At 43.5% G+C, this 25,672-nt stretch overlaps 1 protein-coding gene across 3 annotated transcripts in view; it reads right to left on the reverse strand.

Moving 5' to 3' along the window:
• The window catches only part of ankrd27 (ankyrin repeat domain 27 (VPS9 domain)), a 138,522-nt gene that overhangs the window by 9,202 nt on the left and 103,648 nt on the right, over nucleotides 1-25,672 (reverse strand). For 2 of the 3 annotated variants that reach the window (XM_061037067.1, XM_061037068.1), the window contains exons 2-20: nucleotides 12,493-12,615; nucleotides 10,652-10,762; nucleotides 9,786-10,094; nucleotides 9,422-9,481; nucleotides 8,098-8,151; nucleotides 7,689-7,754; nucleotides 6,783-6,859; nucleotides 6,381-6,502; nucleotides 4,981-5,059; nucleotides 3,962-4,094; nucleotides 3,779-3,871; nucleotides 3,583-3,704; nucleotides 3,062-3,144; nucleotides 2,821-2,936; nucleotides 2,213-2,305; nucleotides 1,606-1,803; nucleotides 852-911; nucleotides 463-579; nucleotides 49-93 (exon numbers count right to left, since the gene is read on the reverse strand). In XM_061037067.1, coding sequence (XP_060893050.1) covers nucleotides 49-93; nucleotides 463-579; nucleotides 852-911; nucleotides 1,606-1,803; nucleotides 2,213-2,305; nucleotides 2,821-2,936; nucleotides 3,062-3,144; nucleotides 3,583-3,704; nucleotides 3,779-3,871; nucleotides 3,962-4,094; nucleotides 4,981-5,059; nucleotides 6,381-6,502; nucleotides 6,783-6,859; nucleotides 7,689-7,754; nucleotides 8,098-8,151; nucleotides 9,422-9,481; nucleotides 9,786-10,094; nucleotides 10,652-10,762; nucleotides 12,493-12,594 — 2,040 coding nt within the window. In that variant the 5' untranslated portion in view covers nucleotides 12,595-12,615. Of the gene's footprint in view, nucleotides 1-48; nucleotides 94-462; nucleotides 580-851; nucleotides 912-1,605; nucleotides 1,804-2,212; nucleotides 2,306-2,820; nucleotides 2,937-3,061; nucleotides 3,145-3,582; nucleotides 3,705-3,778; nucleotides 3,872-3,961; nucleotides 4,095-4,980; nucleotides 5,060-6,380; nucleotides 6,503-6,782; nucleotides 6,860-7,688; nucleotides 7,755-8,097; nucleotides 8,152-9,421; nucleotides 9,482-9,785; nucleotides 10,095-10,651; nucleotides 10,763-12,492; nucleotides 12,616-18,734; nucleotides 18,919-25,672 lie in introns of those variants that run through there. The other variant, XM_061037065.1, reaches the window with a different exon arrangement.

Consider the following 25,672-nt stretch of genomic DNA (forward strand, 5'->3'; position numbering starts at 1 on the left):
AGTACAGTTTATTGTTTAGATGGAGAGAAAATGTGACTTTGTGCTCACCATCTCCACGTCGCCGTCTGCCACAGCACGCAGCAGCTTCTCCACCTGTCACACACACACACACACACACACACACACACACACACACACACACACACACACACACACACACACACACACACACACACACACACACACACACACACACACACACACACACACACACACACACACACACACACACACACACACACACACACACACACACACACAGTCAGTGGATGGAAGCAGCAGCTGCTTCTGCATCAAAGCTGAAGAACTATTTTAGGGGCCTCTTCTGGAGGTCTGTACTTCAGTTAAAATGACATCTACATTTAGGGAGATTACTTCTTCAGGTATTTCTGTTACTATACCAACACTGAGCTACTAGGTGAGGAGGAATTTAGAGGTTTTTAGGAACTGTTTCTTCTTCACCTCTCTGTGTCGGACACGCTCTGCCTCTGGTTTGACCTCGGAGCTCAGAGAGGAGGTGCTGGAGATGGAGGAGCGGCGGCTGCTGCAGTCGGATGCCTGAGGGGAGCGACAGGGAGACTGAGAGGAGAGGAGGAAGAGAGAAATGCATCAGGATCTTTTTCCTCAGGGGCTCCAAACATAAAATCAACAAGTGGATAAAAGTCTTTCTATACATGCTGGATTTACAAAATCTACTTTGTTTATTCCTGAATTCTGCCTCTGTGGCTTTTTGTTGACGTTTATTAAACTATTCTGTGATTAACTGAGTGTGCAGGTTCGATTTCTCTTTCTTGCTGATGCTTCATTTTTACAGTTTGCTTCATAGAGACAGGAGAGTAGATCAGACTCACATCGAGTCCACTGCCGCTGCGCTCACATCCGTTCTGAGTCGACCTCAACAACATGAGGATCTGCAAAATAATAAAACATCAAATATATTAAAACACACACAGCAGAGGGACTCTGGAAGAACATGTTGCAGACATGGATCAGATTATTTCTGCTGATCTGACGGATGGTTGTCAGAATGCCAGATTTTTAAATCTTCAATCTAAAAATCAAACATTGTGGATTTCTCATTATCATGGAAACAACAAAAGAAAACCCAGATAACCAATATTTTTTTTTCTTTTCAATTACCAACAAAGTGAAAGCAAAATCTGAAACATTACTGACATATTTGAGAAACTTGGACTGTGTTCTCTCACTCATTCGCTTGCTGCAAATTGTTCTGACACCTAGTGGTTAAAATGGGTACTGCAGTCTAAATTCTAATCATTGTAGAGAGCTGTCTCCCCCCGCCCCCTCCTCTCTAGAGTCGATGCTCACACAGGTTGCCATGTGGTGGACACTGAAGCTTCAGTGTTTATCCAGCTCTGCATCGGTCTGTAAACCTTTCTGTGTTCTAACCTCTCTCCATTTTTCAAAAGCATCTCCAATACTGATCCTAGTTTGAGCACGTTTCTGCTCGTGGAGCTTATTAGAAACATGCAGAGGCTTTTTAGGACGGGTACAATCAGGAAAGGATCAGAACATGACTTCTTTCTGAGTCTCAAACATTCTGAGACAGTTTGATCTTGTGAGACCCACAGAACATTTTTTGACCTTGGAGTTGAGCGCACACTGCAGCGGCGAGTCTTTGTTCTTGTTGAGGATGTCGGTGCTCGCTCCGTTCTCCAGCAGCACCTGGATGATTCCCTCGTAGCCCCAGCGCGCCGCCATGTGCAGAGCTGTGTCGCCTTTATCGTTGTGCAGGTCCAGACGGCAAGTTTGGAGGTCGTAGTACACCAAGGCCTTCACACACTGACACACAACACGGAGCATGACCAACATCAGAGCCCAGCAGCTTCTAAAAAAAATCTTCTCCTGAGAGTTTTATTCCCTTAGCGATTCATTGAAGAATCACAACAAACCAATCTGGAGAAGCTTAAAGGCTGCTGCTGATCTGTTACTCCAACTGATTTATTAATTTAGAAATCTGATAAAAGTGGAGTTTTTCAAACATCATGGGGATTTTCACACCTCTCTAAACCGTTCCATGATTTCATGGGGTCGGTAAACTCGTGTGAATCTTTAAATATGTTCCTTTTGTTTTGTTTTTAGCGCCGAAAACTTGTGAAAAAACTTTCTTATTACAGGTCATCATTGTTATACTAAAGAATCTGTGATGGATAAGTGGTTTTGATAAAGACAAAGTGAGAGTTTGACGTACGTCCTCGTGGCCGTACATGCAGGCGAGGTGCAGCGGGGTGTTCCCGTTGTTGTCTTGAGCCTCTGTGTTCGCCTTGTAGTGCAGCAGCAGCAGCTAGAGGGCAGAAAAACTCATTTAACATTCATACTGGAGAACAGGAAACATAGTGCAGCAGGTTCATTAGAGCACGAAGATGGTAGAGGTGGCGTGCAGACAGTCTATGGTCGTGCAGCGATCACAGGGAATAAACGTCACCACCCCCTGAATTCTCCTGATTATATCCTGCTGCGTTCTCACATCAGCTCACTCTGACTTTCTGCAGAAGAAATACGAGGAGGCTGGAGGAGAAACTCCTGGTGAAGACTGAGAGAAACATTTGGCTGTTGCAGCTCACCGTGAAAACTAGCAGTTTTGTGCAGGTGTAAAAGCTTAAAAAGCTGTAAAAGATTAGTAACCGGCTGTAAAAGCTGCGATGTAACCTTGGAGACAAATAGGCCCAATCAAAGAACGTCCACTAAAAGTTCTTGTCCGTACCACTCTCAGGCAATGCTGACTTTGCATCGGGATTTTATATATTTAAGCTGCCTAAAATAATTTTTCTGTAAAGTGTGTGTGCGTGTTCTATTAACCGTGACTCCCTGGTATCCTCGTTGGCAGGCCAGGTGCAGTGGCGTGAGCGCATGGTAGTCCGTGGCGTTTACCGGCGCCCCTTTACACACCAGCAGGTCGATCAGCTGGGACTGACCTGCCACACACACACACACACACACACACACACACACACACACACACACACACACACACAATCATGTTAGGCGCCTAGTTATTTAAGAATTCTGTATTTCATTGTGTGTGATACCAGCCGCTCACCACAGATGGCAGCGACGTGCAGCGGAGTATAACCGCGGTCATCTCTGGAGAACGGAGTGATGATGGACGGGTCGTTTAACCGCCTGCAGCACAGAGCAAACACAAATACACACTTTAGTCAGCTGCAGTAATGAGAGGGGGGGAATAAAACCAAACATCATAAATCCTCTTTGATTAGCAGAGCTGTGTCACATGTTGATCATGCTGATAAAAAGATCACATCCTGATAGCAGCTTTCTCAGAATGACGACATATTCAAATGCATGATTCTCCTTTGTCCCCTGTGAGCCAGCGTAGATTATTTTCAAACGCTTACAGCCATGAAAGAGAAGAACAAGCTGGCCTTAAAGCAGGAAGTGAAAGAGCACACATTGTTTTTTACCGGACATGAACACTGGAGAAAAAGGGGAATTGAGTTTTAGTAGAAATTAAACTAGAAGTCAGAGTTCCAAAAAAAAAAAAAAGAGTATTTGTATACTGCTCAAAATGTTGTGTGTGTTTTTGTGTGTACTGATGCTGACCCGGACAGCTGGAGGTCACAGAGGTCACAGGAGCAGAGGGGATGACACATCCTGGCCTCCTCGTTGCTCTCTCCCTCACTCAGCAGACGTTCCACCTCAGATTCGTTCCCATTTGCTATGTGCTACAACACACACAGTAGAGATTAGGGTCTGAAACATATCAGAAAGTGTCCCCAGTTTGTTAAAATGAGCTCACCTCAAACAGACAGTGGATGGGCGTGGCAGAGCTCTGAGACAGCAGACTCATCCTCTCCTTGAACATGGCCTTATCATTCAGCTCACCTGAGCCCTGAGGGGACGGACACATAAAAACATGGATGACACTCAACACTATGAAACTCTGAAGAAGCAGAATCAAAGTTTTCCTCCCGTGACTCACATGGTGCGTGTCCTGCAGCTTCCCCAGGTTGATGTACTCCACGGCTGCCTCGAACGTGCTCAGACAATAACTGAGCTCGTCTTTGCTAGAGTGGCTGAAGCAGAAGTTCCTGATGTAGCTCAGGTTGGCCATCCTGAAGATTAAGAGCACATGAATCAGAGATTAACACAGAGAGAAAACATTTCCTCTAATATTATTATTCCTTTAAATTAAACTGACCGATACAGGCCACAGGGAGGCTAAAGGGAGCCTATTTCTCATATTTTGCAGTTTTAATGTCTAAAAAGTTCACATTTGTTTTTTAAATTCTCTACAGTGGACAGCCTCATTCAACAGACGCTGAACAGGCTATAATGGCTTCAATTGAATCCTTGAAAGAAAACGTGCTCCATCAAAGAGCCTACAAAAAGACAGTTAAATTTTCTTGATTCATTGGAAGATATTTTAAGTCTTTACAACTCACATTATTAAGTTATATTAAAGTAACTTCAAAATCTCACAGTGTTAGAATGCTGGATGTCCAAACTAAAAGTGGGCAAAGTCTCAGATCATGAGGTAAACGTATGTTTGAGTAATTCCAGTAATTGAGTAAAGCCCTGGCAGCCCTGCAGCATTCTGCCCCTCGGTGGGCTGCCAGAGAGCTGGCCAATCAGAAGAAAGTGGGCACTTGGGAGGGAGGGTTTTGAGCCGCAGATCATGTAAAGCTGCTCTAAAGGTTTCAAAGACTGACGACGATGAAAGGTGAACATGAGGAGAGTATGGGATCTTAAAGGGTTAAAGTGATGTATAATTAGGGGTGTGGCCTCTTTGAGTGACAGCTGGGAGCAGCTAGCTGTCACATCAGTTAACTCAGACACTTGACCTGACCTCTTTGGTGCTGACCTTCTCGTCTAAATACGGTCAGTTCTGACAACACTTCTCTTTGCAGGCTCCAAAAGAACGACAGATCAGCTTTTTTTTGTGTTTCCTTTGAGAAGGCACGGGGTCAAACGTCACAGTGAACCCCCCACCCAGCTCACCAGTTTGGGATTTCAGTCTTCACCAGCAGATAGAGGATGACAGACAGCAGGTCGTCTGCACACACCGCCTCTATACTGACTGCAGAAGAAGACACACATGCACACACACACAGTTAGGTGAAACACAAAACACTCTCCCTGTGTCCAAACCAAATGACTCAATTGGCCGCTTGACAAACAGTAATCAGGAGCGGATCGTACCACTCAGAGGACTGTCAGCGGGATGTTGTTGCCCAATAAGTTTAGATTTCCAAAGCAAACAGGACAAACACATTAGAGGCTGACAGAGCGTGTATTGTCCTGTGGGCTGATCTGATTACACACAGTGAGAGGACGCTTAGAGATCAGGCTGCTCGTCCACAGAGGTTACCGTCTCACTTACATCAAGTATTAGCCACACTTCCTCTCTGACGAGGAGAATCCAGAGGAACTCTTTTATTTATACACCTGGGCCGTATTCCTTGTCCCTAACTGACTCAATAACTGAAGATTTCTTTAATTCAGAGCAATCAGACCGATTTAAAGGAATCAAAAAGAAAGCAAGACCACTACAAGTTGTTGTTTTTGTCCCTGACAGGCTGGGATTGTTATTGTTATAAGTGTCTGACGACATCACAGAAAGGATCCCTACAGATGTAAACCTTATTGTTACAGAGGAAAATCATTTTTTTTAACCAGGAACAGATCTTACATCGCTCTCTCTTCAAAGACAAAAAGATTCTTCTTGCAGAAAGCTGCTGGTCCACTTATGCCTCAGCTGGTCCGTTGTTTGTGTTTCTGTTGACTTTGGTATTTTTGATGGTTAGCTTGAATCCAGTACACTAATTGCATTAAACCCCCCACAAAAATACGTAAAAAAAAACCCCAGAAACAGCTTTTACATCGCTATCCTTATCAAACCTATCTATGAAAATGTTACCTCACAAAACAATTGTGAGTCTTGTCTTTTGCTGCCGTGATTGCTTTATTTTTTGTTTCAGAGCATTGTACAAAAATATTCTTTTGGATCTGATCTAACCATTTAAATCACAAATGACACAAAGAAACCGTACTGACTTAGCTCATGGTGAACCAGCAGTTTGTCTCCTGCAATGAACAATTCATGTTTTTCTCAAAGGAGTCTGGTGGCTTTAAAGAGAACAAGCTGTTTTCCTCTTTAACAGAAAGCTCTCTCTCTGTAGGAATCCTCTCTGTAATGTTTTCAGAGCTGAGTGTCAGGGACGACTCTCTCACTGTCCTTTCAAACTGAATACAAACAGACACAGAAATAAATATTTTAAATGATCCTGATTGGCTCCTTTGACTAAACAAAGACTGAAATCCTGCTCTCAGAGCTGCACTGATCATCATACACCGCCTGTCGGTTGTTATTCTGAGACATTCACTGTGGGCGTGTTTACCGGTGCGTCTGGGGGTCTGGGTGGCGGTCAGGGCGACTCTGCGGAGGCATAGCAGTTTGAGGAGGGGGGAGGTCTGCTGGTTGAGCTGACTCAGCTCTCTCTTTGCCCGAGACAAGTTTATACTGCAGAGAGACAAGAAATAAAAAACACATATAAGAAGGCTTTAGGTTGAGGATGTATTTAAAGAAGTTCTTACAGTCAGCAGAGAAATAAACAAAGAGGAGTAAAGATATGTCACTGAATGATTCAGAGGATGATCATGTCAGTTTGATAAACATCTTATCACAAGGGCTGATTCCATACTTTAACGCATGATAACAATTAAAGCATATCATCATGATATCAATCAGCTCCTGCAATCCCACGCAGCTCAATAAGATGACAATGTGTGGCTAAACTGACCTGAACTCCGGCTTGACTCCAAGGTCCTTCTGCTGCAGCTCCTGAAAACTGCGGCTGGTTTTGTTGAAGGCAGCATCCTGCAGACGAGACAACGTAAGAACCTCTTCAAAAACACGACCAACATAATTAACCAAAACATCACAAGAGCCCCGGCAACACGAGGACCCAACCACTTAAGGTGACTTCACACTAAGGACCCGGGTACGGATCTAAGAACGCTTGACCCCAAAAGTCCGGATCGTTTGATCAGTGTGAACACAAACGTACTGTAGTCGGGTACCGTGCCCGAGTCCCCTTGAAGAGGAGGTCTCAGGCACGATTCATGTGTACTCGAGTACGGTCCGTGGGAGATGTGAAGGTAACCGTGCTCAAACAAGTTTAGTGGACCTCTATATGACGTCATTCTAAACGGCTCCTGTGGCTTCATAAGCCGTCGTATCTGTGCAGCACGAGAACGTTTCATCCTCAGAGCTGGGCGGTAGATGTGGAGGTAGGAAGAGGGTCGTTGTTGGCGTCTCAGAAATAACAAAAACATCCACAGTTACCAGGATGGACTTGAGAGTGGTTGCCATGGTTACTCCTTCTTTCTCTGTCTTAACAGATTTGCAAACCAACTGTGTGCAAACTCCTGGATCGGACTGAGTATATACACATGAATACTCGGGTATAGAGCGATGTTACTGATGTAAACGCAGACCAGCGAGGGGGAGGGGGAGGGCGGAGATATTGTGGTTGAGCAAGGTTCGAAACAATCGTGCCTGATGTGAAAACGGCCTCAAAAAAATAAATAAAAATAAAAACAGAAAACATGTTTGTAATAATCAATCTGTCGTTCCAGTAGAGAAGAACATTTATCATCGAGACTACAGAATGTGTGGCAGAGCGGTGAGAACAAGTCAGACGTACCTGGCTGGCTTCAAGCGTTCCCACAAAGTTAAAAATTAAATCATGGATACCATGATGGACATACATCTGCAAAGAAAAACACAAACGTTTTAGTTTATTAGAGGCCTTGGAGGTCCTTTTGGACAACCTGGGGTCAAAGTTTGAAGTTCTGCCCTGATATCTGACTCTATCCAATGAAAAAAGGCCCAGAAATAAATCTAAAAAATATATAATAATACAGAGATTGTCTTGTTTTAAACACATGGCAACTAAAACATACCAAAGTATCGGACGATACTTTTGACGACCTTAGGTGAGTAGCACTGGCTACCGAGTTCTGCACAGTTTAAAGCATTACAATGACTGATCCTGAATCTTAATTCTGACTGATTTCAAGGAGAAGGTGAACATGTGAACAAAGAGAGGTTACCTCCACCGCCTGTTTGAGGAGAGTCATCTGCAGATCCTGCTTTGCCAGAAGTTTCTGCAGGAAAAGAAACAAAGTTAGTTTCCAGGTTCATCAGAGCAGCCAGTGCAGAACAATCCATCAATCAGTGCACATGAAGTGATACGATTCCTCCTGATACAGTGATGAGGAGGCAGGGCCTGCGTGAAAACAGCTCTGACTCAGATTAGATTAGATGCGATTCAATTAGACTGCAAAGAGACAGGCGTCCTCCTTTCATTATTTTACCGAGCGACATGTTTGTGTTTGAGTTCAGAGGTCAGATCGTTCCGTGAGAGATTATGAACGGCGTCAGATCAGAAACAATGACACATGTATTCCTGGATGGTCTAATACGCCCAGGTTGTCTCTCAATACGTAACAAAGTATCTGTGGTCAAGTGGGAAATGTTTAAATCCTCACGCACAATAAGGCATGTTGGGAAACTGCAGCCTGTGATGGACAACTGACAGATGACTTGTGTTGTCAGAGAAGCCAGCACTTCAACATAGCATGTTTCCTTAAAGACCCCATATTATGCCCTTTTTAGGGTTCGTATATTTAATCTATGTACCTACTTTTGTACGTTCACAATAGTTAAAGTCCGAAAAAAGTTTTCATGTACTGCTCCTCCTTGCTCCCTCTCCGCTCTGAGTCCGTCAGCTATGCTCTGCTGAGCCCACACTGCAGAGCCCCATGTGGGCCAAGTCTGCTCTGATTGGTCTGCCGATCCGCTCTGTCGTTATTGGTCAGTTGCTCAGCACGGTTCTCGGAAATGTCCCGCCTCTTTTACCATATTGGGAATGCAGCCATTGGCTCCGTCCAAGGGTAGCATAAACATTAGCACCTTAGCACTACTGTGCTACCGCAGGCTACGGCATATCGTGGGCGTGCTACAGAAGTTAACGGGCGTGCAACATGAGCTGCAGGGCTTGCCACAACGAGCCAATGGGCTGAGATCAGTGATATCACACTGACAATGATGTCGGACTGACAAATTTTTATCGAGGGGGGCTAGAACAGAGCGTTACATGCGGCTAATGCTACAGCTAACAGGAGGAGGTAGGAGAAGCTGTGTTTCCGCGGACTTTGAATTTTTGCAAATAGATGTGCCTAAACATGCACAGGATACATGGAAAACACACTAAAGAGCATATAAAACCAGAAAAAGCATAATATGGGACCTTTAATGTCTGATCATATAGTAAGCTCACTTTATCATTTCACTCACTACACATCTTACTGATTGGTCCTTTAAGCTCCACTGTATTAAAGTTATATCTGATCTTGTAGGTCAGGTTGTACTCACCAGGCGAGAGTCTCTGAGCAGACACTGAAGACATTTAGTGTAAAGACCGTTCACCGAGTCCTGAGAGGAGAGAAGACAAGAGGGAGGTCAGACCTGAAGAAAGGCACAGAGCTGAGTCCTGTTCAGACTGCTGTTTTAAGCAGCGATATTTCCGCCTTCAGTCTGAATGTTGAATGTTGCAGACGTGTATTGTGCAGACAAAGTGATCCCCCCTCTGTACCGTCTTCAGAGATAGTAACAGAGGCGTAAAAACCCCAAAATAAATCTTAAAACAAGGAGGAGCAGAAGGGGAGGAAGGAGGGAAGACGACTTGCTGACAAGAAGACAAAAAAAGCAAAGGATGAAAAAGAGCAATGTGTCGTACTATGTGATGTCGGAGTCCTTTCCTCTCCTGCTCCTTGAAGGCCAGACAGAAGTTGATGATGAACTTGTCCAGTTTCTGGGCGTGGCGGCCCAGAAACTCCCTGACGTCCTCCAGGCTCTTCAGGCAGTAGGGGGGCGGCGGGCTGAGCTCGGATGGGCTCGGGTTCACCTCCACGGGCCTGGAGATGCACAGGATGCTGTAGCTCTGCTCCTGGTCGTTGTAGAAGGTTTCCTCGAACAGGATGGGGACCGACAACAGGGCCGGGAAGCCGGATCCCAGCAGGACCTGCCTGTCCTGGATCCTGACCTCCTGAAGTACAAAACATAAACCCCACAGGTGAACAGGTGCACAGAGTTTAGTCCTTCAGATTCACAGCAAATACCACCACTTATTAAGGGTTATCAACCAGATTGAAATGACCCTTTATGCATGTTTATGAGATAAAAAACTCATGAGACCGTCAGAAACTGCTGCCATGAGGTCGGGGTAAGATTTGTGAATGCTGCCTAAACAGCCTTTGTTTATATTTTTCATGATAAAGATTCACGTGGGGGTTTTATGTTTGACTTTAAAACAAGAATCTACACAAATTAAAACTTCCTTAAAGGGGCTTTAAATCATTCATTTGCTTTAATTACATAGCTGAAGATGCAAACAGCAAACTCGGCTGGAAATGCTAACAAAGCCAAAGTATAAGAAAAAAAACTCTTGTAAGCCAAGGCAACATTTTGTCTTCTCTTCTCTGAAAATACAAATGTTATGCTTTGTTGTCTCGTGTTATGCCAGAAGGTTTTTTTTCTGGGACTCAGAGAAGCTATGAAGCTGATGTGTTCATGAAGAGAAGCTCTTTGTGGGAGAAGACGAACCTTTCCATCTGCCGTCTGGTATCCGTCCTCCGCAGGCTGCAGCACATAGCTGTCAAAATGAGAGTCTGCGTAGCTGCTGACGTTCAGACTTCCACAACAAGGCACCAGAACCTGCAGAGACAGGGGACAAAAAGAGTTTAATGGACTGACCACTCAGCTCTGATTCAAGGCAAGGCAGGTTGGTTTAGAACCTCTCAGACACCAGGCAATTCAAAACTTCACACAGCAAACAAAACATTTCAAACATCTCATAAGATTATAATAAAGAATATTTAAAAAGAAGATTTAGATACAAACGAGTTTAATAAATTGTTGTCCCTGATAACGGACAACGTTGGACATGGTTGTTTACTCAAAAAACACATTTTTTGGGAGCCAATGCAACCTTTGAAGATCTGCTGTGATGTGCCCCGCCAGTTCAAACGTAATTGTTTAGATTTGCTCCACATCTCAGCAGATCAGGGTGAACACAGAGTCATAACTGATGATGAGAGACGAGTGCTGTAGGTTTAATCACTGAAGCCAGTGTTTCCCTTACCCCCCTAACAAAGTTACAAAGTGCTTCCCAAATAACAAAGTAGACACTGCAGAGAGTTTTCTTCTCCAGTAAACCTTAAAAAAAACCCAATATTTGCTCGTCTGTGTGCCGACCTCGCTCCCTTTGATCAAAGCCGACAGCTTCCAGTGTATCCCCTATGTTTACAGCTTGGGGGGGAGGTGCGGGCAGACGGACGCCGACACAAACACTTGAAGGAATCTTGGTGTTCATGCGTTACTTTTAAGACAGCTGTCCTGTTCTATCGGAAAGGTATCCTTAAATGACTTCTTTCCCTGATTTCCGACTCCACCCACTATCCTATCTCTACAATAAAGGCACAAAATTAAAAAAAAAAAATAACCTAATATAATGGTTAGGGTTGTTACAGGTTACTGTACGGCTCAACCCGTTCCCTTTCTATTAATTTCCTTTGTAGAGCCGGAGGCAGTCGCGCAGTCCATATTAGGATTTTAACATGTGGATTTTACAGAATATGTGACCTTTAAATCTTTACATCAGGAAGTATGGTACTATCAGTCGTGCATGTGTACTGTCTTTTATGTTGTGTATTGTATAAGAGGTTTTCAGCCTGCTGTGTAATCAGTATCAGACGCTGTAATCCAGTAAGATGCATTTTTGCTGCTTTCTGCTGACGATTTGACAGATCTGCTGCTCATCTGCATTCAAACATCTGATCCTCGTCTGCTCATCTCTCAGGCGTCTTGAAGAGCTCAGACATGTTTTTATCCAGTCCTTTAGGTCATTTGATACCTGTCGACTCACTCAGATGATGCATTCTGTGGCAGGCTGGGCTTTTCGAGATTCATCTCACTGTGTGAGAAAACGTATCGATCTAATCGTGTTATAAAACGCTGACTTACATTAGTAAAGAAATGCAAAGAAATATTTTGTCTCCTTCAACAAGTGAACAGAAACTTGAAAGATGAATTTTGGAGGAAAGTGTGGGCTGAGGTGGTGTGAATACCACAAAAAGAAAATGTGTTTGTGTGACACCCTGACCTGCTTTGAGACAGGAAGTGGTTTAAAATGAAGCTCAACCCTAAAAATAAGAGAAAGACCTATACTAATAACAAGATGCTGTAGTCCTCCATTGTTGTTGTCGTGATTGAAGACAGAAGACAAGTGTGGCAGAAGCATTCAGTGACGTATTGACCTGGCTGTTTTGTGGCCTTGCCTGTGGAAAAGTAAACTGGTTCTAAGGCAGCTTGCATGTTGAACCAGCTCCAGGTAAGAGCGTCACACACGTTCTAAACACTCAAAGGGGAGCTCAGGTGTGACTCACGATGCCGTGGAACTCTGCCACTCGGCTGCAGAGGTCGGGTCTCTGCTTCTCTAAGGCCACGTAGAAAGGGTTCTTCAGGATGTTCTCATCATACACAGCCATAAGGAGCTGCAGGTCTGGATCCTGGAGAGAGAGAGGGAGAGATGATGGAAAGAAGTGATGAAACAAAACTTGACCCGATCAGAGGATGCACAGAATGTACTGAGAATATGAAAAAAAAAATAAAACAAATTTGAATGTTATAGAAGCAAACAGAATCCCAATCTTTACATTATTATACGTCAGTGTTTCCCCTAGGTTTACAGCGTTAGGTTTAATGGTAGGGTAAACACTGTACGTTATTGCAGCCACACTGTGCAACATGGTGCTGGTGTTGGGTACGACATGCATGTACGCGGTGCGATGTTGAGGTACCTCAACCTAGGCAAACCCTCATCCGCACACATTTATACCAAACCAAGCAGCAACCTCCAGAATAACGAAGCCGATGCGGAAGTGTAAAACAACATTAACATGTTTACAGCCTGGTTCAAAAAAACAAATAGGTCTGATTAGCTCATGTCTCGATCGACACACACTTTTATACCACATACATCATATTACCTCGTGCTGTCGCGAGTGAATCTGTTAAATTACCACGGAAACTCCTTTGTCTCCGTACTCCAGCTGTCCAGCTGTGCTCTCCGTGCTGCGGACAGAGAACGCAGCCGATGGGTGTTGACGGATGAGGATGCACTGACCCGTAACAGACCGGAGCGGACACGCAAAGCACACATATCTGGTGGAAGTTTGACGTTGTTGGGCACAGGTAACTAGGGATGTAGGTTACTACTCGTCCTGATTGGTCAGCTGTCAGAAAGGCGCTTGACGTCACCCAGCGCTTTTCTGAAAAGTTGAAATAATTCAACTGAAAAAGGCGTCGGGCACAGCGCCTTTTGAAAAGGCGTCCGCTTTTTAAAAAGGCGTCATACTTTTTCATTTTTCCATAGGCTTGTATGTAAAAAAGGTTAAAAAAGAAGTCAAGTGTGAACACGGCCTTAGACAGCATTTCCAGCATGGAGACCACCATTGATGGGACTCCAGCGCCCCCTGCAGGAACAGACGGGTGACGTCACTCAGGCTTCAAACATTCATATTCTGTTCATTGTAAATTCGAAGCTTGAGCTAAAGGAAACTGGACTTGGTTGACTTTAAGCTTTGAGTGTACAATGACCTGGATGACTGAGAGAACCTACACAGACATCTAATTTCATGGCGCACAATCCAAAGATTTACAGACTATTAAAGTCTGGTGGACCAGGGCTGAGCCTAATAGCACCAACACAAACATTTCTAACTATAAATAAACAGTAATAGATTAATTATGGCCAAATCTGCTGAGTTCAAATCAGAGTTATGTGCCTTGATATTTGACAGAAATTGACCCAATATAACCCATTATTCATGTTTTGTCGAGAAGAAAACAGAACTCAAAAACAGATGTCATGAGTCCTCCATGTTCTCAGATTAAGACATTAAACAAACGTCCAAATACATGCCGAAAAACATTCAAGTTAATTCTATAAACTACTTTGTTTGAATCATCAGATAAATAGATGCTAGGACACAACAAGACTCTTTCAGATTAAGAGAGGGTTATTTTGTTTTTCAAGGTTTTATTCCAGATCAGATTCCAGGGCAAAGAATTGTCTTCAGCCATTTTTATGCACAAAGACTGAATGACCAGATGACTTAGAACATTGGTCTCCAACCTGGGGTCCGGGACCCCCTAGGGGTGGCGTCAAAGATCACAGGGGCAACTGTCACCATTTGACAGCATTGTACAACTTTTCCAAGGAATAAAAGGTTGGGATTGGGAATCACTAGCTCTTTTCAGAGTGTCATTCCGCAAAACCACCGTAACAAAGCTCTGCCGTCATTACCTCTGAAGATATTCATATTGATTCTGCAACGCGTGACGTTAGGGTCTCAGTCTGTGAATTCACATTGTGTTATGGCGTTGCAGGAGCACAAGAGAGCACAGCACAGTGGGAGCTCCACATACACACACTGTCAGACTAGCACACACACATCGCTGAGCTCCCCCACTGGCTCAGCCAATCCCATCTCGCCCTTGTAACTCCTTTGCTACCATCTCCAGAGTCAATCTCTTTGTCTCCAATGCCAAAACAAGAAACTTTAGGGCGCGTCTCACTGGCCATCCGTACCGTGCCCAAGCACGCTTCAACCCTAAAGTCCAGTTCGTTTGACCAGTGTGACCGCTCCGTATCGTGCTCAGGCACGGAACACTTCCTTGGCTTTGGCACACTTCGGAGAGGTGTGCTTCGGCTCAGTACACTTCATGCACGAGCACAAGCACGCAGGTACACAACGCTGACAGCCTTCATTATGGAGAAATCCAGAGTTTCATGTCTGTATCTGACTAACATGACACAATATAAGACACAAAGTAGCTGTTATGCTCTGTGTTGTTCTCTGATGTGCGGCTGCGGACTCGCCTGTGGACTCGGCCGCGCGTCTATTTCATTTTTTTAATTTATTGCTGTGTCTGATTAAAATAAGTTGTAAAGTCAGAAAAGTAGCAGTCATGCTCTGTGTTTTTCTGTGATGTGCAGACGCGGACACTCTCTCTCTCTCTCCCGCCTGTTTGTAAACTGAGCACGCTTCATAATAACATAAATTGTGCATGCGTTGTATTACGACGTTATGTACAAGAGGTAATCGTGCTTAGGCACGGATAGTCCTGTGTAGTGTGACCGTGGGCACCCAGCTTCATCCTCGCTCAGCTCGGGTGCAGACTGGGAACCAGTCCAGCAGAGCACAAACACACTCCTCCACCCGGGAGGCCTCCTGTCAGGCTGCTTAGCGGGGATGAAACTCAGGAATGAGTCAGCTGACCCTGGTGGTCCTTGTGACCTTACAAGCTTGATGCTAACGGGGTATTCAGCAAGGCGGAGGAATTTCCGCCTCCTCCGGTCCACCACGCTGTTAGTTCACTCACGTCACTCGCCTGACGTCTCAGTCGGAGGCGTAAAGAGTGCGTGAGTGGTAGAAAAACTTCAGCAGGCAGACAGAGCAGAGAGCAAAGGTCAGACATGATCCCCTCGAGGTAGACTGAGACTATCAACAGTTTGATTTTTACATATCCAAATGGACTGAAAAACCACACTTCCTGGAGATAAGATGCTGACAATGTAACCCCAGTGCTCCCAGTTCAAATCCAGGTCCCGGCCTTTGTTGCTGGAATCCGCAAAAATGAGTAAAAGAAAGCCCAGGAGTCGGAATGCCGCTTCATTTTCACATCCTGTGTTTGCAGAGGAGCATCAAATAAACACCGATTTATGCATGAAGCTGCATGAATCAGTGTTCTTAATGGTACTGGTCTATTGGTTTGAAAGAGGCAGACGCCACTGCGGATCATTTGGCTCATGTTCAGAACCTTGTGAAATCAAACCTGAAGGACTCGTAACCACAAATCAACACAGACGCCCACAAACAAGCTTTAGCAACAACTCGCGTGTACCCTCCAGAACATGTTGTGCCAGCCAGAAGAGTGTTAAAGACACACCGATATAACATGTCAAACTCCTTTAATGAGAGTTTTTACTGGTTCTCCTCAGGTCGTTTTCGCCCGATCGTCTTGACTACGGTGTGGACGGAGTTCGTTTTCATCGGAGGGGGGGAACTCCCATGAAAACCCTACTAAGAGGAGTATCATCTAATTGTTGTGATGAAGATTCATATTGATCATCATGGATTGACTTCTAATGGATGAGTTAGCAGTTCATTCGTTACAGTTTCACCAAGACAGAAATCTGAAGTGATGGACTCTGGATTTTATAATGTCGACTTAACTTCACCTGAAGAATATATCAAGAATCAGAGGACTTATGTCCCAGCAGGACCTGGACAAACCCCTCCATGCATTTATCTGCAGTCGACTCGATTACTGTAACAGTGTCTTTACAGGTCTGCCTAAAACATCAGACAGACACCTGCAGCTGATCCAGAACGCTGCTGCTAGACTCCTCACCAAGACCAAGAAAGTGGATCACATCAGACCAGTTCTGAGGTCTTTACTGGCTCCCAGTCTGTCAGAGAACAGATTTTAAAATACTGCTGCTGGTTTATAAAGTGCTGAGTGGTTTAGGGCCAAAACACACAAGTGACCTTCTGTTTGTGGGGCGGCTGTGGCTCAGTGGTAGAGTCAGTTGTTTCTCAACCCAAAGGACAGGGGTTCGATCCCCAGCTCCTGCAGCAACATGTCCAATGTGTCCTTGCGGGAAAGACACTTAATCCCAAGTTGCTCCCACTGCTTTAGCAGTGTATGAATGAGATTGCGTTCGCCTAGAGGATGAGTAAAGAAGTTCATGTTGTGTTTGTGTTGGGTTTTTTAACTAGGGCGGCTGTGGCTCAGTGGTAGAGTCACTCGTCTCTTAACCGGAAGGTTGGGGGTTCGCTCCTGCAGCTACATGTCTGCGTATAAATGTGTATGAATGGATTAGTTTCTACTGATGCACTCTTTACACAGCAGTCTCTACCGTCAGTGTGTGCATGTGTAGGTGTGACCTCAAAGCACTTTAAGTCGTCAGAAGACTATAAAATAAATATACAAGCTCAAGTAAATTTACCATTTACTAATATAGTGGTCAAAAAACTGAAAGAAAGAAAGCAGTAGAAAATGACCAGCGAGAGGAAGAAAGTCAAAAATGCAACGACACAGCGAGCATATGGAATCAAAGGAAACACTTCCTTCCTTTTTCTGGCTCAATACAAATATTCAGGAGCTGAAAGAGCTAAAACCCACACAAAGAGGTTTCACAGCCTGAACGTGACCATCACATCGTTCTCCTCAGGGCTGAACACATGATGCAGGGTGAACACACAAACTCTCACACACTCACACAGACACACACACTTGTACCTCCAGACCTCTCCTCAGGACTGATTACAGAGAGGAAACAAGAAACCAATAAGTAAACAACCCACAGTTAACTTTTAAAGGTCAACATAAAAACCTGAGGCTTTCAATCAAGCACAATGCAACACTTTAATCAATGAAACTTCTGATCTTTGAGACCAAACAAGCCCGTCAAGAAAACCTGATTTATCCTCATGGTCAATTTAAGATAAAGATAAGATAAGATATACTTTATTCATCCCAGCAGGGAAATATAGGTGTTCCAGCAGCCAGCATACATACAAACACACAACACAACACATATATACATACATATCCCACCCATACAAAAAAACATGAGCCCACAATACATAGCCAGGATAAAAAAAAATAAACATGCCTCCAAAATGCAACTGAACGTGGTTGAAGAACCAGGTGCCTTTTTGCATTTTCTTTAATAAAAAGTATTCTGCTCGAGCTACATGCCACACTAAAAGATGTCATTGTGTATTTATTATTGTGATACAAACCACGGAAGTGCATGCTGCATATAAAAGACACTGAACAAGCTTTCAGGTTTAATCTCTGCAGACTAAATACGCAGAGCAGCAGCTGTCTTTTGTAGAAAATACTCTTCTCATTCAAAAAACTGTCAATTTAGTGCTGCAGTTGTTATAGACACAGGTACAATCAACAAGAGGACGTTTCATGAATCTTTAAGGTCTTCTTATTGATTCGTCCCACAAATGATTCTTCAAATTTAGAGGTAAAAAATAATACAATCTGATTTTACTTTAAAACAACTCAAATCCTGTATTTATTAAAGTAAAGGGGAAACAGATGTTTGTGTAGATCCAGATGTCTTATAGATATTTGAGGACCTGTTAAGTCTGTATCATGCCCTAAAAAAGTAGGGACATTAAATTAAATGTCACATTTTTTAAAAGGCGTTCGACTCAAAGGTTTTGGGGATTCGCTGTGTAGATGATGGTATGGCTTTAGCAGCTTTCTAAATCGCACATCACATGCTTCAGATTTAGGGCAATTTTTTTTTTTTGATAAATTAACTGCTAACGAACTCTAACTGTTTTATAAATTAGTTGTCCAGGTTTTGGACCCTCAGAGAAGAGGAGCGGAAGTTATTAAAATTAGCCTCGAAGCTACAAACAACACCCTCCTTTAAAGCAGCTAACAACAATAAACGGAGCAACTGAGAGCTAACTAGCATTAGCCCTCAACGACTGTAAGGAAATAACCGATAGTGTGTTAACTCGTCAACCAGTTACCCCCACCATCAAAACCAGTACACAGAAGCGATGAGTGGTAACATTAGGGGCATTACCTGTTATCAGTGAGTGCCTCAGGTCATCCAGGCTTCGGGCATGGCAGTCTGAAACAGCCGCAGCAGCCCGTCAGGAGCTGTTTACGGAGATCAGCTGGTTTTTGGGTCCGGGTTGCCAGACATGAGAGGAAACACGTAAAAAGATAAGCCTTCAAAGGAGCCGCCTTCAAGTGGGGTCCTTGAGAGTTTGTATTAAAAAAGAGAATAGGTTAGTATATAACTCTTACAAACTGGGAGAAATTAATATTGTTAACGAAATAAAAAACAATTCAACTGTCGTTCAGTCAGTAGTACTGACCTGCTTCTAAAATATATAGCCGACAATGTCCCCTATCGACCAGTCTGGTGTACTGCAATAGAGGGAGAGTCAGTTCAGTTATGATATTTACTATTATATTTATTTATCATAATTATCAAACTGTTATCCCATTGTATTACCTCATCATCATTTCATAATTTTGTAGTATTTAGTATGTATTTGTCAATCTTTTTTTTTAACATTACTATATTAACATTTAATGTTTGTTATCAGCTGTACGGTGGTGAAGTGATAAGCACTGTTGCCTCATAGTAAAGACATTCCTGGTTTGAATCCCTGTGTGTAAGGAGCCTCTCTGTCCAAAAAAGTAGGACGGTACAGTTCCCTTATTTAGGTACCATTCCCAACTTTTGACGCTGGAAACACCAATAAATGGGTACCATACCGAACCGAACTGAACTGGACCGCTTGGTGGAAACAGGGCTTTTGATTATCAGACATGGACCTCCTGGCGCTCCCGGCTCAAGCTCAAAGGTGGTCTTGCCTCTGAACTGGGGAACAGCCTCCCCCCTTCCACCAGGTCTGCCCCCTCTGTTGACTCGTAAGTCCCGCCTCAAATCATATCCTTATATGTTAGCGTTTTAGCCCTCTGGTCCTGAAGAGGCAGCTTCTCTAAGGTTTTCTTTGTTGCTTTCTTTGTATAATGTAACTGAACTGAAAATATTAAAGTAGAACAGTGTGAATGCATTAACTAAAGTATCTCACACTCACACAAGTATTTTTTGCGGCTACTCCAGTAAAATAAGGCCAAAGAATTACTTTTTGAGAGACCAAACAAAGCCGACACATTCAGATGAACTGAACGAATCCTTTATTGGTTTTACATTTTTGGGGTGGGGATATTACAGGTCAAAGAGTGAAACATAGGATGTGGCGTGAGACAAACAGATCCATCACAGCCTCCTCATCTGTGCACAAACAGTCTGAACACGACATAGGTCTTTAAACCCAATAACAGAAACATATATCAAATAGTCTAGGATCCAAATCTACTTACTTACTCATTTACTCTTTATCTTTTATGAGGTCAAAAATAATATCAACTTCTAAATGTTTTAATTGTTAAAGCTGCAGTAGGCAATATCATTTCTTTATCATTTAACTTGAAATAAGTCATTTTGATGATTGCAAACCCTAACATTTTAAATAAAAGGTTCCTTTTCACAACACTGAATCAAACAAAACATCAGGGTTAGCCGGCACAAAACTTTGTAAACTCTTGTTTAAAAAAAAAAAATACATCAATAGCATTACAGATATTATTGTAGCCCCCTGGTGGTGGAATAAATGTCCAGCTGCTCTACGATCGGCAGAGCCCGTTTCCACCTTTAAAGGTCCAATCAGTGAGATGTGTAGTGAGTGAAATGATAAAGTGAGCTTACTATATGATCAGACATTAAGGAAACATGCTATGTTGAAGTGCTGTCTTCTCTGACAACAATGCAGCAGCCAGTATGTCCTCCTTCTAACTTTAGATTCTGGTCCTGAATGCTCTGGATTTGTTTGGACCAGAGAAGGTAGGCGGTTTTAAGGCAACCCGTTTTGGACACGTAAAACACGGCCGTTTTGGACGCCCCTCGGTTCGCCAGATATGAGAGCAGTTTTCAGGTCAAACCAACAGGTGTTGCAGCGATGGAAGCGGGCAAGAGAACTGGTTCAGATAGAAGTGATTGTACCCGACCTAAAAAGCCTCTGCATGTTTCTAATAAGCTCCACGAGCAGAAACGTGCTCAAACTAGGATCAATATTGGAGATCCTTTTGAAAAATGGAGAGAGGTTAGAACACAGAAAGGTTTACAGACCGATGCAGAGCTGGATAAACACTGAAGCTTCAGTGTCCACCACATGGCAACCTGCGTGAGCATCGACTCTAGAGAGGAGGGGGGGGGGGGGAGACAGCTCTCTACAAAGTTTAGAATTTGGCAGTACCCATTTTAAACACTAGGTGTCAGAGTAACATACTGCTCCTTTAAGAAAAAGCTAAAGACCCAGCTCTTTCAGGAACACCTGCTCACTTAACTATATTTATGGGAATGACTATAATGATATTAATGATAGTGTTGATGTTGATAAGAATTCTCATGAGAAGCTGTCGACATCGCGGTGACGATATATTGAAAAAACCTGTGCTCTTCCGCTGGTCACTTCCTGTCCGATCAGACTTAAAGCTGTTTGTTTGGACTTCCTGACATTGTTTCCTCCTCTCTAGATCCTCGCTGGTGTACGTCACTTTGCACCAAAGTGTCTGCCAAATTAATTGTACACAGTGACTGTTTTACCAAGTAAAGGCAGCTCTTATTGAGGGGCCCTCATGAATTTAGTGATGATTAGTTAACAAATCAACATTTGAAAATAATAATCCGTTTTCTTCCGCTTATCCGAGGTCGGGTTGCGGTAGCAGCAAGCGCAGTACGTCAACCCAGACTTCCCTCTCCCCAGCAACGTTTTCCAGCTCCTCCTGAGAGATTCAGAGGCTTTTCTTCATCTTATTTTAAATTTAAACATTTTAACATTTGCGCTAAACAACTAAAGTAAGAGAGAGAGACGAGCTGCCTTACAAAGAAAGAACACATTAGTGATTTGTAATTTTCCCATCATTGTTCACTAATGATTGTTTTAAGTACTTAAAGGCTCGTCTCTTATAGACGCCTGTCCCAAACAAAGGCATGGTCACTTTATAGACTCGTAAATAAAAGCCCTGGGTTATAAATTGAAGTTTTACAGTATGTAATCATGACTTTCATGTTATTGCTGTTAAAGATATTGTTACTAATATTTTTGGCATTGCAGACGTTATTCTGTATTATCTGTTGGTGGTTTTCTGTTCGGCTTTCTCTCCCTCTATCTCCCTTTCTCGGCCCGCTAATCAAGGCAGACGTCTGTTCAACATGAGTCTGGTTCTGCTCGATGTTTCTGCCTTTCTGGCCGTGACGGCCAGCCCCCCGCTGGGGAAAGGGGGGGCCAATCATGCTTGAGTGAGGCATGGTAGGGATGGCCAGTGTGATCGCGCCCTAAAAGGTTGTTTTCTGTGACTCTGTTTCCTTGTGTTGCTGAGTGTTTGCTCATGACAGACCGGGTCTGAGCACGGATACCTCTTGTACATAACGTTGTAATACAACACATGTATGGCTTTCCTTGATCATGAAGCGTGCCAGCCACTTTACTGACTTTGTGTCTTATTCTGAGTCATGTTAGTCAGATACAAACAGAACACTACGGGGTTTCTCCAGAATGAAGGATGACCATGTTGTGTACCCGTGTGCTTGTGCTCGTGCATGAACTGTACCAAGCTGAAGCACACCTCTCCAAAGGGTGCCAGGGCCAAGAAAGTGAACCAATCGGAGCGCTCACACGAGTCAAACAAACTGGACTGTGGGGGTGATGCGTGCCTACCCCCAATCCCCACACACTCTGTCCGTCAGCGCCACGGTTTTGCTCTGTCGGAATGCGCGCGCCCATATCCCCACTGGATACGTTTCTGGAACGTCAGCACAGCGGAGCGCAGGAGAACTACAAGATCACAGTAGAACTACAAGATCACAGGAGAACTACAAGATCACCGGAGAACTACAAGATCACATGAGAACTAAAAGATCACATGAGAACTACAAGATCAAATGAGAACTACAAGATCACCGGAGAACTACAAGATCACAAGAGAACTACAAGATCACAGGAGAACTACAAGATCACAAGAGAACTACAAGATCACAAGAGAACTACAAGATCACAAGAGAACTACAAGATCACAGGAGAACTACAAGATCACAAGAGAACTACAAGATCACAGGAGAACTACAAGATCTCAAAAGAACTACAAGAAAATGCGGGAATAAAGAGAAAAACGTGCTAACAACATGTTGCTTTGTGTTTCTGAGGATGATTTGTTGTTCATCCTGTTTTCACGTAAAGTGATGAAATATACGATCAGGAGTCCGTATGTTGTGTCTTATTTTGAAATTGGCCATAATCTGTGCACTTCCTTGACTGACTTCCTGTCCTGGTTTTCAAATTCTGTCCAGCTGACGTGTGCCTGCAGCGTATTTGAAACGGAGCAGAGCGTAGTAGCACTGGTGGCAAGCTACGGAGACGGACCGAGGCGTTCGCTGTGTGAATACAATGATTGTCTAGAGTGGAAGCGAAGTACGGCGTAGTGCTTGGCGCTGACAGACCGCGGCGTGCACGGGGAACCGGGAATTGGGGGTAATGCACGGTACGAATTGCCTAGTTTGGGTGGGCCCTTGGAGGGCAGAACAAACACCTAGCTGTGGGAGTGTCATCCACCTGGGGGAGGGGTTAACTGGGGGGTTTGTAGACAGACAGTTGTGTTGTATGTATAATATGTGACCTTTAAAGTAATTTAATGAAACAAAGTGCTGATGAACTGAGTCTCCAGTCACCCACAGTGATGCAGTGTGTGTGTGTGTATGTGTTGGAGGGGGACTGGAGCAAGGTGAGCAGAGCACCAGGTCACTTGATCTTGTAACCTGCTGCGACATGTTTTATAATAAACATTTAATTAACACTGTGTTTTATTGTTAACATTAAATTGAATATCCATAAAAAAAAGTCACACTTAAAATGTTTCCTGTTGCTTTCAATCAAAGTTATTAAAGATAGAAAATCAGAATCGCAACAAATAGTAATCAGCAGGTCGGACCAGGAAATAAAACTGGAATTAGTGCATCTCTAGTGAACAAGATACCAAGTTAATTAAATGAAGAATGTGCAACAAGTTCCACATAAATATATCATAAATCCAGTCTCTCCTGTGTAAATGTGTCTCTGAGTCATGACTTTCTACAATGAGTGAGAAGCTCGAGTCCCGCTGGCTGTGTTGTTGTCAGAGCCGTGTTTACATGGACGGGACGGCCGGCTCCTCCCCTTGAGTATAAAAGCTGTTTTAGTCAAGAACTAGAGAGAAGAAGAAGAACATACTCACTGATTATTTGGATGTTAGGAAGAGTTTTTAGATCACTGTGTCAATTCAGTGTGTTTAGCGTGTAAATGTTAGCGCTCTTTAATTAGCTACGAGCTAACTAAAGAGTGAGAGAAACAGAGAAACATTAGCATGCTAACACAACAATGCAGGACAGGTGATTGCAGCTCGAGCCGAGCTGGTTGGAGGTGTGTCTCTGGAGGAGAGCGGAGGCTTCAGTATGGAGGAGGTGTGGCCAAACAGCAGTTTGTTTTGGTTTCATGCTGGAGCTCAAGGGCGACATCTACTGGATCAAAAAGTCTCACATCTTTCCTTAAAGGCTTTATATGCAATTTTTTAATCCAGCAGGTGTCGCCCTTGAGCACCAGCATGAAACCAAAAAAACGTGCGGAGCATTGTGGGTTAGCATGCTAATGCTAGCGATCTTTATTATGCTCGTATCTTCACACTGCATGTAAATTTACCCGAAATAAGCGTGATCTAGAAACACAGTTAAGCAGTGAGTACAATATGTTATTCTTCTTTTCTCTAGTCCCTCAATTAAACAACTGAGTCGGCCGGCTCATCCCCTCACATATATAAGTATGTCAACAAACAGAAAATATGACTCGGAAAACATCACAGACAGTGGGACTCGGGTGTTACACCCATTGTAGACAGTCATTACTCACAGAGTTATTTTCAGAGGATATACTTGATTTATATTACATTTAAGTGTGAAAAATCGCATCTAAAGCCTTTAAAGGGTGGAATTGATGTCGGATGACACACCAATACAGACTTGTTTCTGATTACGTAGCGTGTCGTAATGAACCAAAACTCGCTCCAGGTGAATTCTCCTGATTATATCCTGCTGCGTTCTCAAATCAGCTCACTCTGACTTTCTGCAGAATAAATACGAGGAGGCTGGAGGAGAAACCTGGGTGAAGCCTAAGAGAAAAAGTAACTTGTTTGCGTTCACACATACTGCTCCTCCTGGAAGTATCAAGAGGTTTTCAGGAGTTTTCTGAGTGTGCTAAAGCACTATGTGCGAGAGCAGAATAATGACCGACAGTAACTAAATATTACGAGCGGCTTTAGAAGGTTCATATTGAACTTAAGGCGTCTCGCCTTCCTCAGCAGGGGGAGAGAATGGAGATAATTCCCCCGTTTATTGATCACAAGTGATTTTATACAGATGAAAAAAGAAAGATGTAAAATTGTCTGGCACCTTGCGGCTCGCCAAGGAGTCGTCTGTGTGGGAAACAGTAAGATACAATTGGATGATTTCATCCCAGTTTCTAAATGTGTGAGGTGTCCCTGTCTGAAAACTGGAAGTCCTTGTTAAGCGTTTAACTTTATAAATCCTAAAGCCTTGAAGAAATACCATTTTCAACCGTCTGACAGCCCGAAAAACTTTATCATATAATCTAAACGGTTACCCTTCATGTTATACTGTAGGGACATCAGTGTTCAAAATGAGTTATTTCAAAGGAAATGATATATAAATAATATTTCTACTGCAGCTCTAACGTGTTAATGAAAGCTAAAAATCTAAATACAGGTGTTAGAGTTTCATTATCAGAGATTCTCCTTTACCGTCTCTGCTGATCGTGGGGGGGATAAAAATATTCCCTGCAAACTGACAGTATTTATCTAAAGTCTGTCTGCCTGCAAACAGCTGCTGCATGTAAAGTATGA

Source organism: Labrus mixtus, chromosome 4 (genome assembly GCF_963584025.1).
Source record: "Labrus mixtus chromosome 4, fLabMix1.1, whole genome shotgun sequence".
Classification (NCBI taxonomy): Eukaryota; Metazoa; Chordata; class Actinopteri; order Labriformes; family Labridae; genus Labrus; species Labrus mixtus.